At 35.8% G+C, this 13,066-nt stretch overlaps 1 protein-coding gene and 1 pseudogene across 1 annotated transcript in view; both read right to left on the minus strand.

The window, feature by feature from the left end:
• Positions 1 to 614: 614 nt before the first annotated feature.
• Positions 615 to 13,066, minus strand: part of LOC150102381 (sodium-dependent glucose transporter 1A-like) — a 49,574-nt gene continuing 37,122 nt past the window's right edge. The window contains exon 4 of the mRNA XM_090399567.1: positions 615 to 1,648. Within this exon, the coding sequence (XP_090255693.1) occupies positions 615 to 1,648 (1,034 nt within the window). The remainder of the gene's footprint in view (positions 1,649 to 13,066) is intronic.
• LOC150102382 (U4 spliceosomal RNA) lies at positions 11,577 to 11,691 on the minus strand (annotated as a pseudogene).

Raw genomic sequence — 13,066 nt, forward strand, 5'->3', positions numbered from 1 at the left:
TGTACACTCTGGAAGATCTGCTTTTATTCCTAGTGAAGAACATAGGTCTTATATCAAGTACCCTGAGCTTGCTATATGCCATCTCTAGTACGCACTTCTCACAATGATTGAGATCTAATGATGATGATAATGTATATTAAAATTTGTTTATGTTTAAATTTCATTTAAAAAAATAAGGTCTTATATTTAGAGTATAAAAGTAGCAAGCCTATATTCACAATTTCTTTATAGTTTGTCAAATATACTGCTGCACATAATATTACTATTCTTTGTTCTATGTGAAATATGGAATATTTTAATTGTGGGTATTTTTTGCTTGGTCTAATTATATTATCACCCACAGGATAACAAAAATTATTATTATTATCCAGACCTCCATGGAGTCAAAAGACTCATTGTGTGAACTTTAGTTCATTTATTTTATTTAAAAATGTACACTGAGACTACAGATGACCATCACTACAGCAAACTTTGAAGATCAATAAGAATTATTTGTTATGGTGAATAGTTTGCTATAGTGAATTTCTTTTAGAATAATAACAGTGCCTGAGGGACTTTTCAGTAATTTGTTATAATGATGTTTGCTGTAGTGGAAGCCATCTGTGCTCTAAAAATTAAAATTTTGTACTTTCATAAGATAACTTTCTCTCTTTCACTACATTTTCATTTTGGCAATACTTTTCTCCATGCCTCTTAGCTATTTGCCAAATTAGAATAAATAATATAACACAGCTACAGCTACAAACTAATATAATATACATTAAAGCTAGTGAATGCGAATCTATGACATGACCTACAATAATTGGCATTATCATTCCTCCTAGTGATGCAGCAACCACGAACATAGCTGCCACTTTGTTTGTAACAATTACATATCTTTCTGTCCATGCTACAGTTCCTGCAAAAAGGGATGCTGTACCAAGACCTAACAGAGCTGTTCCTGCCCACAACACTTCAATTACATGTTCACTAAATATGACAAGAACTACACTTCCAATCATTATAAGAATCATATCAATAGTTATCATCAAAACAGTAGGCATTCTTGTAGCCAAGAAAATAGAAAACCCCCTGCTAAATGTATAAGTACCCCAATATACTGATGTCATAAAGGAACCGGTGGATTTTGAGAGTTTTAAACTTCCTTTTACTACAAATATTGTTAGGAACTGTCCATAAGACATTTCCATTCCACAAAATATAGTCAAAAAAAGTGATACCAGTCCCATAAGAGTGACTGTAAAGATTAAACTTGGCTTCACAATTTTATCTTGGTCTTGATTTGGTTTTTCGTGCCTTTCTGTACGATTAATGATAAATAATGTTAGAAAAGAAATAACAACAATAAATGTGTATGTTCCTATGATTGTGTATGCATATGCAATGTTAGGAACGTATTCTCCTATAGTCCTATTGGCTATGCTGATATCAGCTGAAATACAGTTCTCATTATTGTTTTCATCTTCCATCATGACCATTTCTAGTAGTGTACTATTTTCTGTCAGATTATTTTCTTTACAAATAGGTGAGAGGAAAGGTTCAGCTATTAGGGGTGCTATGAGTGCCCCAAGTCCAAAACTAAAATGGAGTGCTTGCATAAATGGAGGATTGTCTTTTCCCCACAGGTCTAGACACCACACATTCAGACCTATAAAGATAAAATGTTTCTTAAGTAACTGCAGGCCTATTCCTAAAAACTAGAGTTATTCTCATTTACAATATACACAAATTTAGAAAGATATGTCACAAAAAAATTGATAAAGATTATAAAACACTGCATTGAGAGTAGATATTCTTTAAATCTCAGATGAGCAAAGAGTTTTTTGGAAGAAGGCTAACAACAAGGATAACAACAGTTCTTAAAACTATACTGAAGAGCAGTATGATAGCATCTTGAATGATAAAAAATTATAAAAAAAACTCTAGCCAACAGGAACTCCTGGCTGAAGGTTATTGGCATTAGTGAGTTGCTGACAGAAGATATAGTTAGTGGGATAGAATGTTAAGGGTACAGTGTATTCAGGGAGGATAGAGAGAAAACAATGGGTTACTGATGATGGCCAATGAACTGTAACTAAGGAGAGTAGAATTCAACTGCAGGCCAGTGAAAATAGCACATCTGAGGCTATCTGGTGTGAAATAGAGACTAGCAGAACAAAATATACAGCTGGATGTTCATGGTTCAGTGGAGGGCATGTAATTATTATGGGGGATTTGAACTATGGGAGCATAGACTGAAAGGAAGAGAGGACACATGGGAGGAAAGAAATGAAATTTATGCAGTTACTAAAGAATAATTACTTGAGATAGCATGTAACGGAATATACTAAGGGTTTGAGAGTGCTCGATCTAGTAATTTGAGAATTGCTCTGTAACTAATATGACCACATTGCTACCAAATGGAGAGAGTGATCATGTGGTCTTGACCAGGAGGTGGCTAAATGTGTGGAATTTTTTAGTTAAGAAGCAGTATGCGTGTAATTACAGGGCTGATAAATATGATAAGCTTAGGAGGTTACTTGGATCAGTGTTATAGCACTGATCCAAGTAACCTCCTAAGCTTATCACTGCGAGAGCTGGATATTGATAGTGCATGGGAAGTGTTTGAGGGATGGCATACTGAATACCTAGAGTCAGGAGAGTAAATCTGGTGGGAATTAAATGGGTGAATATCATCATTATGCTGGATCTGCAAAAAAAAAAGAAAAAATTGTGGAGGGAATTCAAGGAGAAAGGTGACACAAGTACATGAGCAGTCAAATCAAAGGCCAGAAGGGTAACCAGTGTGGTAAGAAAGGAAAAAACAGAGTATGAAAGGAAATTAGCAATGCAGGTAAAGATAATCCCAAACAGTTCTTTCAATATGCTGGAAGTATAAGAAATAATGTTTATGGCAAAATGATTTTAATAAATGCCGATGGCAGGGAGGTAACTGAATCAATCAAATTAGTAGAATTACTAACTGAACACTTTGCAAGAGTACATCATCCAGGTGGAGATATTGCAGTAACGAGAGAGACAAAGGCTTATATGGGCACTGAGGTAAATGAAATGGAGGTGCATCACATATTACAGAACCTTAATTTTTATTATTATTATTAGGATAACAAGCAACTCCCAGGAGTCCTTAGACTCATTTAGGACCTCTCTTGATGAGTCTATCCAACATTTGCACAGTATCTATCATACTTTACTTTGAACTCATTCAAAGTCATAGTACCTGCCCTGAATAGGTTGCCAGATCCTAGCAACCTATTCACTCACAAACACCACTCTTCAAGCAAAAAACCTAGTTCTAACACCCTTGCTAACTACACTCTTACTCAGTTACTTATCCTCTTACTAGAGGATGGCCACTAGTTCTCCAATCACCAGACCTGTTCTGAAAACTTTCCTCTGAATTAACTTGTAAAAAACCCTTCAGTAATTTGTATGTCTCTATATCATACCTTTTCTACCTATCAACTAGTTTCTGTAACCCACAAATCTTCGACCTATTCTCACAAGATTCATTCCATACACCTGCTACAATCATGGTCGCTCACCTCTGGATCCTCTCCACCTCTTTCTCATCAGCAAAAAACCTTGGCACCCAGATCTGTGCACAGTAGTCAAGATGGGATCTTATCAAGACTTGATAAAGAGAAACAATGTGATCTGATGAGCTGCTTTAGCCACTTTTGCTATGTGCCTCCCTAAACTTTAACTCCATATCCACTAACACTCCCAAGTCTCTGGCTTTGTCAATTTCCTGGAGTACAGTTCCACTAATGTGGTATACAAGAACAAAATACAGGAGTGGATAGATGGAAATGGGATACTGTATGGGGGGGGGCAACAGTAACTCAGTAACTTGTTCACGTTTTATAATACAATGACAGCTGAGTTAGATAAAGGTAATGAGTTTATGGTGATACTGCTGGACTTTGCAAAGGCCTTTGACAGAATACCACATGGAATTCTAATCAGTTAAACTGCAGCACATTGGGATGGATATAGGGTTGGTGAGGTAGATAAAAGGGTGGTTGATGGAGAGATATCAGAGAGTAGTTTATTCAGGAGTAGAGTCCCAAAGAAGGACTACTGTGACTAGTTTTCATTGGGATTCTTCAGTGGGATCAGACCCAGGAAAGAACCCTGCATACTGCAGGGTTCTCTCCTGGGTCTGATCCCACTGAAGAGACCTCAATAAAGGTCAAAACTGGTCTGGGTAGTGGCTCTTTCCATTATACCCTGCATTATACGCTTCCAAAAGGGGTGGATGTACTTTGCATTGTGGGATACATACTGCATTTATTCACCCATGCCAGGAGTATCAGAAATAGAGTAGATGAATTTTTTTACTGACTGAGTTTATTTGCCCAAAAAGTGTTGGAATAAGTGAAAGTTAAATGAAGATGATATCCTGATGGAAATGGAAGGGTACAGTATTTTTTTCAAGGATAGAAAGGGTAAGAAGAGAGAGGGAGTACTGCTGATGTAGTAATGGTTTTCAGGCAGTGTAATATGAGGTGAAGGTTGGATGTTGGTATAAGCTAAGGAATGTGGAGTGAGGTGATGAAGAAATGTGTCAGCAAGTTCGGTTAGTGAACAAGGGAAGGGGGGATTATTATGGGTGATTTTAATTATGGTGATATAGATTGGAATAAGGAGATGGTATTTGGGAATAAGGAAAATGAATTTCTTGAGTTCTTGAGAGACAACTATCTTTAGCAGTAAATAAAGGAGGGCATGAAGGATTGAGAGTTTTAGATCTGATCATTTCATCAGAGGATGTAACTAGGAGTGGTGCTTTAGACTTCTCTCCAATTATGTTGAAAATTTATTTATCACTAGGTTAGACTATAATAGATTTAGTTTAATCCTTTATCCCAGTGAGAGCAAACAAAGTTTGCGCCTGAAAATATCTTCAGGACTAAATATAGTGTTGTACTATCTTATCCAGTAAGTAGTGCAACACCAAGGCAACTCGTGGCAAAGGTGGAGCAAGCTACCAGGCACTTCTAACCCAGTATCTCCCATAATGCAAAACACATTTCCTATGTGGATATGTATACTGTTATGCATTAAAGGGATTGGCCATCTACCCAGACTAGTTTCGACCTTTATTGACCTTTATTTCGACCTTTATCTCACTGGGATAAAGGATTAAACTAAATCTATTATTATTCTCTCCAATTAGTGAGATTGATCATGAAGTGGTCATCTGGGTTGTAGCTAGCCATATGATGCCTCCTGTGAGGAAAAGATATATGTGGAAGTACAAGGCTGTTGATTATGACATGCTTAGGAGACAGCTTGAAGCTATATCATGGAATGAGGAGTTGAGTGAAAAGGAAAAAAATGCTGCTTGGAAATTGACAATGAAATACTTAACAGCATCGATGTGTGAATACATTATAAACTCAAAAGGCTGAAGAAGGTAGGTGGTGGACAAGTGAGGGAATCAGCATCAAATTTGGAAGAAGGCACTACATGAATAATGGTAATTCAGTAATACCCTGTATTATGATGCTTGCTTTACGATGAATTGATTATACAGTGCTTTTCAATTAAGACCAATGCATTCATTCATATGACTGTTTTAACAACACAATGCCATGAATCTGTATATCTGGAGTTGCAATGTACAGTATTGTGAACTTAGTTCATTTACGATCTCTTTGCTCATCACATTTCTCAGTTTTAGCATTTCAAAGTGAATTATAAACTATTTATAACTATTATTTTATTTTATTGTTGTTAATAGTGGCAGATAAAATTCAAAGTAAGGGAGATGTTGCTCCAGTGAAACAAAGAAGACATGTTGTAGGCTATGCTACCTTGTGCCCTAATGTTGTTACAGTTGTTAAACCCCCAATCTAAGTGAAGCGAAAACTGCTACAAGAGTTAATACTACAGTTATCTAGAAATGTAACAATCTTATTGCCAAAATGGAAAAAATTTAGTGATATAGATTGATCGAGTGGTAGAACTTCTGCTACTAATGGCTCGCAAAAAATTAAGCAAGTTTGCGCGTGGTTAGTAGTTGGGAGGGGGTCAATCGTTCGATGCTGTTGGCACACTCTCCCTCGATGAGTCTTTGAACTCCCTGGAGGTGTCATAATAATAATAATAATAACAGATTGATGACCAAACTGGTTGGCATGTTTCCTCAAGTCAAGCTATGTAAAATAACTTTTTTTGTTTGCAAAAATTATTCTTTTTCATTTTCGTATCTGAAGTATAAATAAATGCTTCATTTATGTAATTTATGCATACATATTACTGCTTAAAAATGTTATTAAACCATTACATGCATGAAAAAAAGAATGGAAGGAAAAAAAAGACAGTGATTCACTATATGACAAAATTTGCTATATAACAACGCCGTGGAACCTAACCCATCATATGACCAGGGTATGCCTGTAATCAGTTGCATGAAGAGTACAAAGGCAGGCCAGGAGAATGACTCAGTTGGTGAGGACAGCAAAATTGCAGTATGAGCAGAAATCAGGCCAAGAAAAACTTTGGGAGTTTTTTTGATACGTGGCAAGCAGAAAGAAGAAGGATTTTGGCAAGATGATGTTAATGGATGAAATTGGAGATTGGTAACTGCTGCAGAGGGTCTAATCCAGTGATGGCGAACCTATGACACGCGTGTCAGCACTGACACACTTGAGGGTTTCAGGTGACACACCTTGGATGTTTAAAGATATTGGTATTCTGATAAAAAAAAAAACTGCGATAAATCGTGTAAGATCGCTCTCAGTTAAGGCGAAGGTAGGTTTCGGTTCATTGAAAGAATTATATTTTGTAGTTAGCCTATTTCTATTTTATTTTCTAGTTAGCTTATTTCTATTTTATTTTGTTACTAGCCTATAAACAACGTGCATTTTAAGTTTACATTTTCTTTCTTAATCATTATAATTTCTGCATAGTCATATGATATTATAAAAACTTATAAAAATTATCAATATTATATGATACAAACTTATAAATATGTTCTTTATATATATATATTATAAACTTAAAGTTTTCATTTGACTTCTGTGCGAAATTCATTCATGCATGCATTCCAAGTCTCCCGACTGAGTAATACAAGTTTTAAACATATTTAAAACCACTTTAAGAGAAAATATAATTCGCAGGATTAAATATTGAATTTATCTGAGTAAATAATGAAAACATTATTTAACAAAATTTACTGAATTTAACAAAATTCAGTTAATTTTGTTAAATAATGCAAATAGTAACAACTTACGATGACGTCGCAACAAAACCTACTAAATAGCTGCTGTTTAGTAGCATGATAGTGACTAAAACGTAACAAGGTTGCTACGAACGTACCAGTAATAAATCTGGCAACCCTGCTGAAAAACATAGTTGTAGTCTTGCATGGTCTGCCATTTAAGTAATTTGAGTTGCTGGTGTATAATTCATTTCTAGTAATTCTTAGTTCTTATTAATTATTACTGCTTAATTACCGCTGTATATAATTGTGCTCTTTTTTAATTTGTGAACCCTTTTACAATGGCAGTTAGCACTAATAAAAAACTAAAATTATCACAGAAAGGAAATGGAAGAAATTTCCAAGATGCCTGCACTGAACAATATGGTGTTATTGATAGAGGCGATAAAGTTCTCTGTAAATTGTGTATGAGCTATCTGTGAATAGAATTTGGAATGTAAGAAGACATTTTGAAACTAAGCACAAATGGCTCCTAGAAAAAACTTTAAAGAAAACTAAAGAATACATATCGCAACATCTAAAACTGGCAGAATCACAATCAGGGACTTTAATTAAATTTGTTTCAGGACCTTCAAATTTAGTAGCTGCAAATTACAGTATTTCACATACTATTGTTGAACATGGGAAACCACTTAGTGATGGTGATTATATTAAAGAAGCTTTCGTAAAGTGTGCACCATTTTTATTTGAGGACTTTCATAATAAGGAAGCTATTGTAAAGCACATGAAAGCGTTACCATTAAGTAGAAATACTATTAAAGACAGAGTTATATCAATGAATGCTAGTGTAGAAAATCAAATACGGCAAGACTTGAACTCATGCCATTGTTCACGTTGCACAATTTCATTGCAAAGTATGTTCGCAGTGATTCTATGCACGAGGAATTGATAAAGTTAGAAAATTTTCCCTCAAAACACGACAGGTAAAGACATATGCGACTGTGTTGTTAAAGTGTTCCGTATGAAACAGATAGATAATATATTTATCAAAAATATTTTTGATTACAACTGATGGTGTGCCTAATATGGTTGGCCATAATGTCGGTTTTATCAAACAATTTACAGAATATGTTGGTCATCCCCTGGTTTGTTTCCATTGTGTTATACATCAGGAGACATGTATTATACATCAGGTGTGCGAAATCAGGCTTAAAGGATGATGTGATGACAATTGTGACAAAGGTAACTAATTTTATTGCTGCCAGTGCTTTAAACAAACGAGAATTTAATTCACTTTTAAGTGAAGTTGAATCAGTGTACAATGGTCTATTAATGTACAATAATATACGTTGGTTGAGTCGTGGCCAAGTACTTGAATGGTTTGTTGGATGTTTAAATTAAATTAAATTATATTTAAATATGAAGGGCATGGAGCACGAATTTTCTCAGTTGAACGATTCTGCTTGGCTCAGTAAGCTGATATTTTTCACAGATTTTTCATTGCACCTGAATGAACTTAATATACAATTGCAAGGTTTCGGAAAATCTGTTGATGTTATGTTTGGCACGATCAAGAGCTTTGAGAATAAACTCAAAATATTTCAACAGGATTTAGAAAGTAACAATTTTAAGTATTTCCCAAGAGTGAAAATGTTTTTTAATGAAATCAGCCCCAAAAATCGTGAACAACATGTCAACCAATCTACCGAAGTTCTAAAGTCAGTAACTGAGCAGTTTTCTTCTAGATTTGAGCAATTTCTAATGTTGGAACAACCAATCCATTTCATAAAATATCCTGATGAAACAGAATTCATGGATCTTAAATTAGATAGCTTTGAGTTGGATTTAAAAGATCTAGAAATGCAACTAGCCGACTTCCAGTGTAATCTTATATGGAAAAGAATGTTTATTACTCTTAGAAATGAATTAGAAGAACTTGAGCGGGGACATCTGCATGATACCATATGTAAAAATTCAGACTGTGAAATTCTAAGCATGTGGAATAGCCTTCCCGAAAATTTTCATGCTCTTAAAATCTTTGCTAAAGCTCTTCTAACAATTTTCTCTTTTACATACTCTTGTGAAACTCTATTTTCTGCCTTAAATAATATCAAATCGAAAAGGGAGAAATAGATTGAGGAATGATTTGAGCATTGCCTGTGCAGCATTAAATGTACACACTATAGCCCTTCTATAAAGCAACTTTCTACCAGTACTTAGCAACAGAAAAGTCATTAAATGTTATGTAAGTTTATAATTTCGCTTTATTAAATTAACTGTATAATATCAATTCATAGATTTTTTGTAATAGATTTCACGGTTTGATATGAACATAGATGGATAAGAAAATAACTATTTATTAACTTAAAAGCTAATATTTCGCTGGTATTATATCCAGCATCTTCAGAGCACACAACGCAAAGTTTGTTACAAATGCAAAACAACCACAATCCGGTGTAACAGTGGGACTAGTAAAAGTAATTGCAGCGTGCAACACAAGACTAAAGTCCTAATATGGCACCATCTAGGTTTAAAAAAAAAAAAAAAAAATTCAAAGTTTTGAAATAGTAGTCCACATGATAGTCTTAGAAAGTTCAAAAAAATGAAATAAAATAAAAGTAATAAATATTAATTTGGTCTTAAGATGACTGTCTCCCAAATCTTTGATAGATTTATACAGCCATATTTGTTAAGGTTTGGAGTATGTTTTAAGGCTTCTGTTGGTTCCAGGAACAACCTCTCTGACTTGTAGAAGCTTCTGTGCATTACTTTTGTTTCTTTCCAATGGATCCTGTGTGCAGGGCTATCCAAAGCATGGTCTGCCAGACCTGACTTGCCATAGCGAAAGTGTCAGATATATTTTTATTGTTCACTGAGGCAGATGTCCACAGTTGTTCCTGTCTGTCTGTAGTAGGCTTGATGGCTCCTGGATGTGATAAAGGAGTGCATTTGTCCTTAGGTGAATGGATGAGAGTTGCTAATTTTACATAAGGTTTAAATACTGTGCATAGTTGGTGTTTGTTAAGTACCCTAGATATCTTTTCAGATGTGCCTTTAATGTATGGGATGGTGATAGTTTTGTTGTAGTCTTCTGTGGTAGATAGAGGGGATTTCTGGGTAGCATTTAGTATGTTATCTATTTTATGGGGATTATAACCGTTGGTTAAGAAGGTGTGTCATAGGTGAGAAAGTTCAGCAGTGAGAGCAATGTCGTTGGAACAGATTGCTCTAACTCTATGGGTTAGTGTTTTTAAGATACCATATTGTTGAGAAGGGTGATGGTGTGATTGTTTGTGTATCTCCCTGTATGTGTGGATTTTCTATAAACCGAAAGTGATGAGGAACCTTCTGGAAGACGTGTGATCAGTGTGTACAGGAAGGGTAGGCAGTCATTGGCTTCTAGTTCCATTGTAAAGTGGATTTTAGGGTGCTGGCTATTTAGATGCACTAAAAATGTATTCAATGTGTCTGGGCCATGTGACATTGCTCTCACTGCTGAACTTTCTCACCTACTTTTCACCTCATGATCACTCAAGCCAGGTGATCACCTTATCATCACTCTCACCAACTGGATAGTTTCGATACCCCCACTTAAAATTACGTCCTCTGATGAAATAATCAAATCCAAAACCCTTGATCCTCATGCATCCTCTGTTATGTACTGCTTAAGGCAGCTGATCTTCAAATACTTGAGAAATTCATTTTCTTTGTTTCCAGATGATTTCTTCGATCTAATCTATATCACCATAATTATCATCCCATTTCTTATTTTCCATAATAATTTGCCTATACATTTCCTTGTCACCACCCCTCTACAGTCCAAGACCTTAATATTTCATTCTGTCCATAACATATTACCTCAAACTTTGTTTGCTTACACTTGGATAAAGGATTAAACTAATTTATTTAAATTAAGAGGATATTAAATCCCACATTGTTTTAAAACCGAATAAGAAAATCAGAGATTGGAATCAGAGAGTTTCATGCCGAATATAGTATAATAAACTATAAAAGTATCAGCGACTACTAGCGTGAGCTAATGCAAGTAGTCCAAGTACGTAGTACAAACTTGGGCAACTCGCAGCAAAGGTGATAAAGTTCTGATCGCTATTCTTGGTATTTTCCATAATGTAAAACACATTTCCTAGGAAATGTATGCTGTTATTACATTATGGTGAGAGGTCACTACCCAGACCGGTTTCAGCCTTATGAATAAGTAAAGCTGTCTCTAAAAATTCGGACGATCCCTAGGCCACTCAATAGTGGGCGAAAGACCGTCCATCTCAGCGTTGGCTCCACTTAGTGATAGCCTTCCATCCACCACCACCTCTGAGCAGAACCATTCATACTCCAGAGAAAAGCATTCACTGACAAAGCCCCTCACCGAGCCATACCAGAAAACACTTTCACCGGAGAATCAAATTGCTCCCTTAAGGCAAAAACCTTAAGAGAGCGTACTCATATTAGCAATAGCCAAGCCTCAGTTAAACTTCATTGGCTACAGCACTGCCAAACCAGTTTCAACCCTCATTGAGGTCTCATCAGGGGATATTAAATCCCACATTGTTTTAAAACCGAATAAGAAACTCAAAGATTGGAATCAGAGAGAGTCATGCCGAATATAGTATAATAAACTATAAAAGTATCGGCGACTAGCGTGAGCTAATGCAAGTAGTCTAAGTATGTAGTACAAACTCGGGCAACTCGCAGCAAAGGTGGTAAAGTTCTGATTGCTATTCTTGGTATTTTCCATAATGTAAAACACATTTCCTAGAAAATATATGCTGTTATTACATTATGGCGGGAGATCACTACCCAGACCGGTTTCAGCCTTTATGGAGTCTTCATCAGTGAGTAGCTAGACCGAATTAATACCAAAGGGTATAGCGAAAATAACTTATATACTCTGCTATACGAGTTGTCAAAAAGGTACACCCATTAAGTTACTTAAATATGAAGAGCCAACAGGCTTCATTTCGGTTTTAAAACAATGTGGGATTTAATATCCCCTTAATTTAAATAATGTTTATATCGCCGAAATGAAGCCTATTGGCTCTTTATATTTAAGTAATTTAATGGGTGCACCTTTTTGACAACTCGTATAGCAGAGTATATACGTTCTTTTCGCTATACCCTTTGGTATTAATTTGGTCTAGTTACTCACTGATGAAGCCTCAATAAAGGCTGAAACGGGTCTGGGTAGTGACCTCCCACCATAATGTAATAACAGCATACATTTCCCAGGAAATGTGTTTTACATTATGGAAAATACCAAGAATAGTGATCAGACCTTTACCACCTTTGCTGCGAGTTGCCTGAGTTTGTACTACGTACTTGGACTACTTGCATTAGCTCACACTAGTAGTCGCTGATACTTTTATAGTTTATTATACTATATTGTGTATATAGTTTATTAATCCTGTGTGAAGAAGTGTCCAAAGCATATTACTATGGCAGTCCCGACTTGCCATAGTAATAGTAGCAAATATATCTTTCATGTTCTTCCAGGCAGATGTTCACTGATCTTCCTGTTTGCCCATAATAGGCCAAGTCACAGTTGCAGGGCACTTCATACACATTCTGGGTGTGCTAAAGGGTGAAGTTTATCCTTAGGTGAGCAGATCAGAGTTGCCAGCTTGACATGAGGTTTGAAAGTGGTGCGAAGGCCATGTTTCAACAATACTTTGGCTATCTTTTCCGATGTACCGCTGATATAGGGAATAGAAATGGTCATGTTGTATTCTTGTGTATTAGGGGAGGGCAGAGTAATGGGCCTATGTAGTATTTTATCTATTTTGTAGGGATTGTAGCCGTTGGCTAAGAACGTATGGCGCAGGTATTGGAGTTCAGTGGTCAGAGCTGTATCATTAGAACAAATGGCTCTGGCTCTGTGTG

The sequence above is a fragment of the Typopeltis vanoorti genome, chromosome 10 (assembly GCF_054136105.1).
Source record: "Typopeltis vanoorti isolate ZY-2024b chromosome 10, IOZ_Tvanoo_1.0, whole genome shotgun sequence".
In the NCBI taxonomy this organism is placed as follows: domain Eukaryota; kingdom Metazoa; phylum Arthropoda; class Arachnida; order Uropygi; family Thelyphonidae; genus Typopeltis; species Typopeltis vanoorti.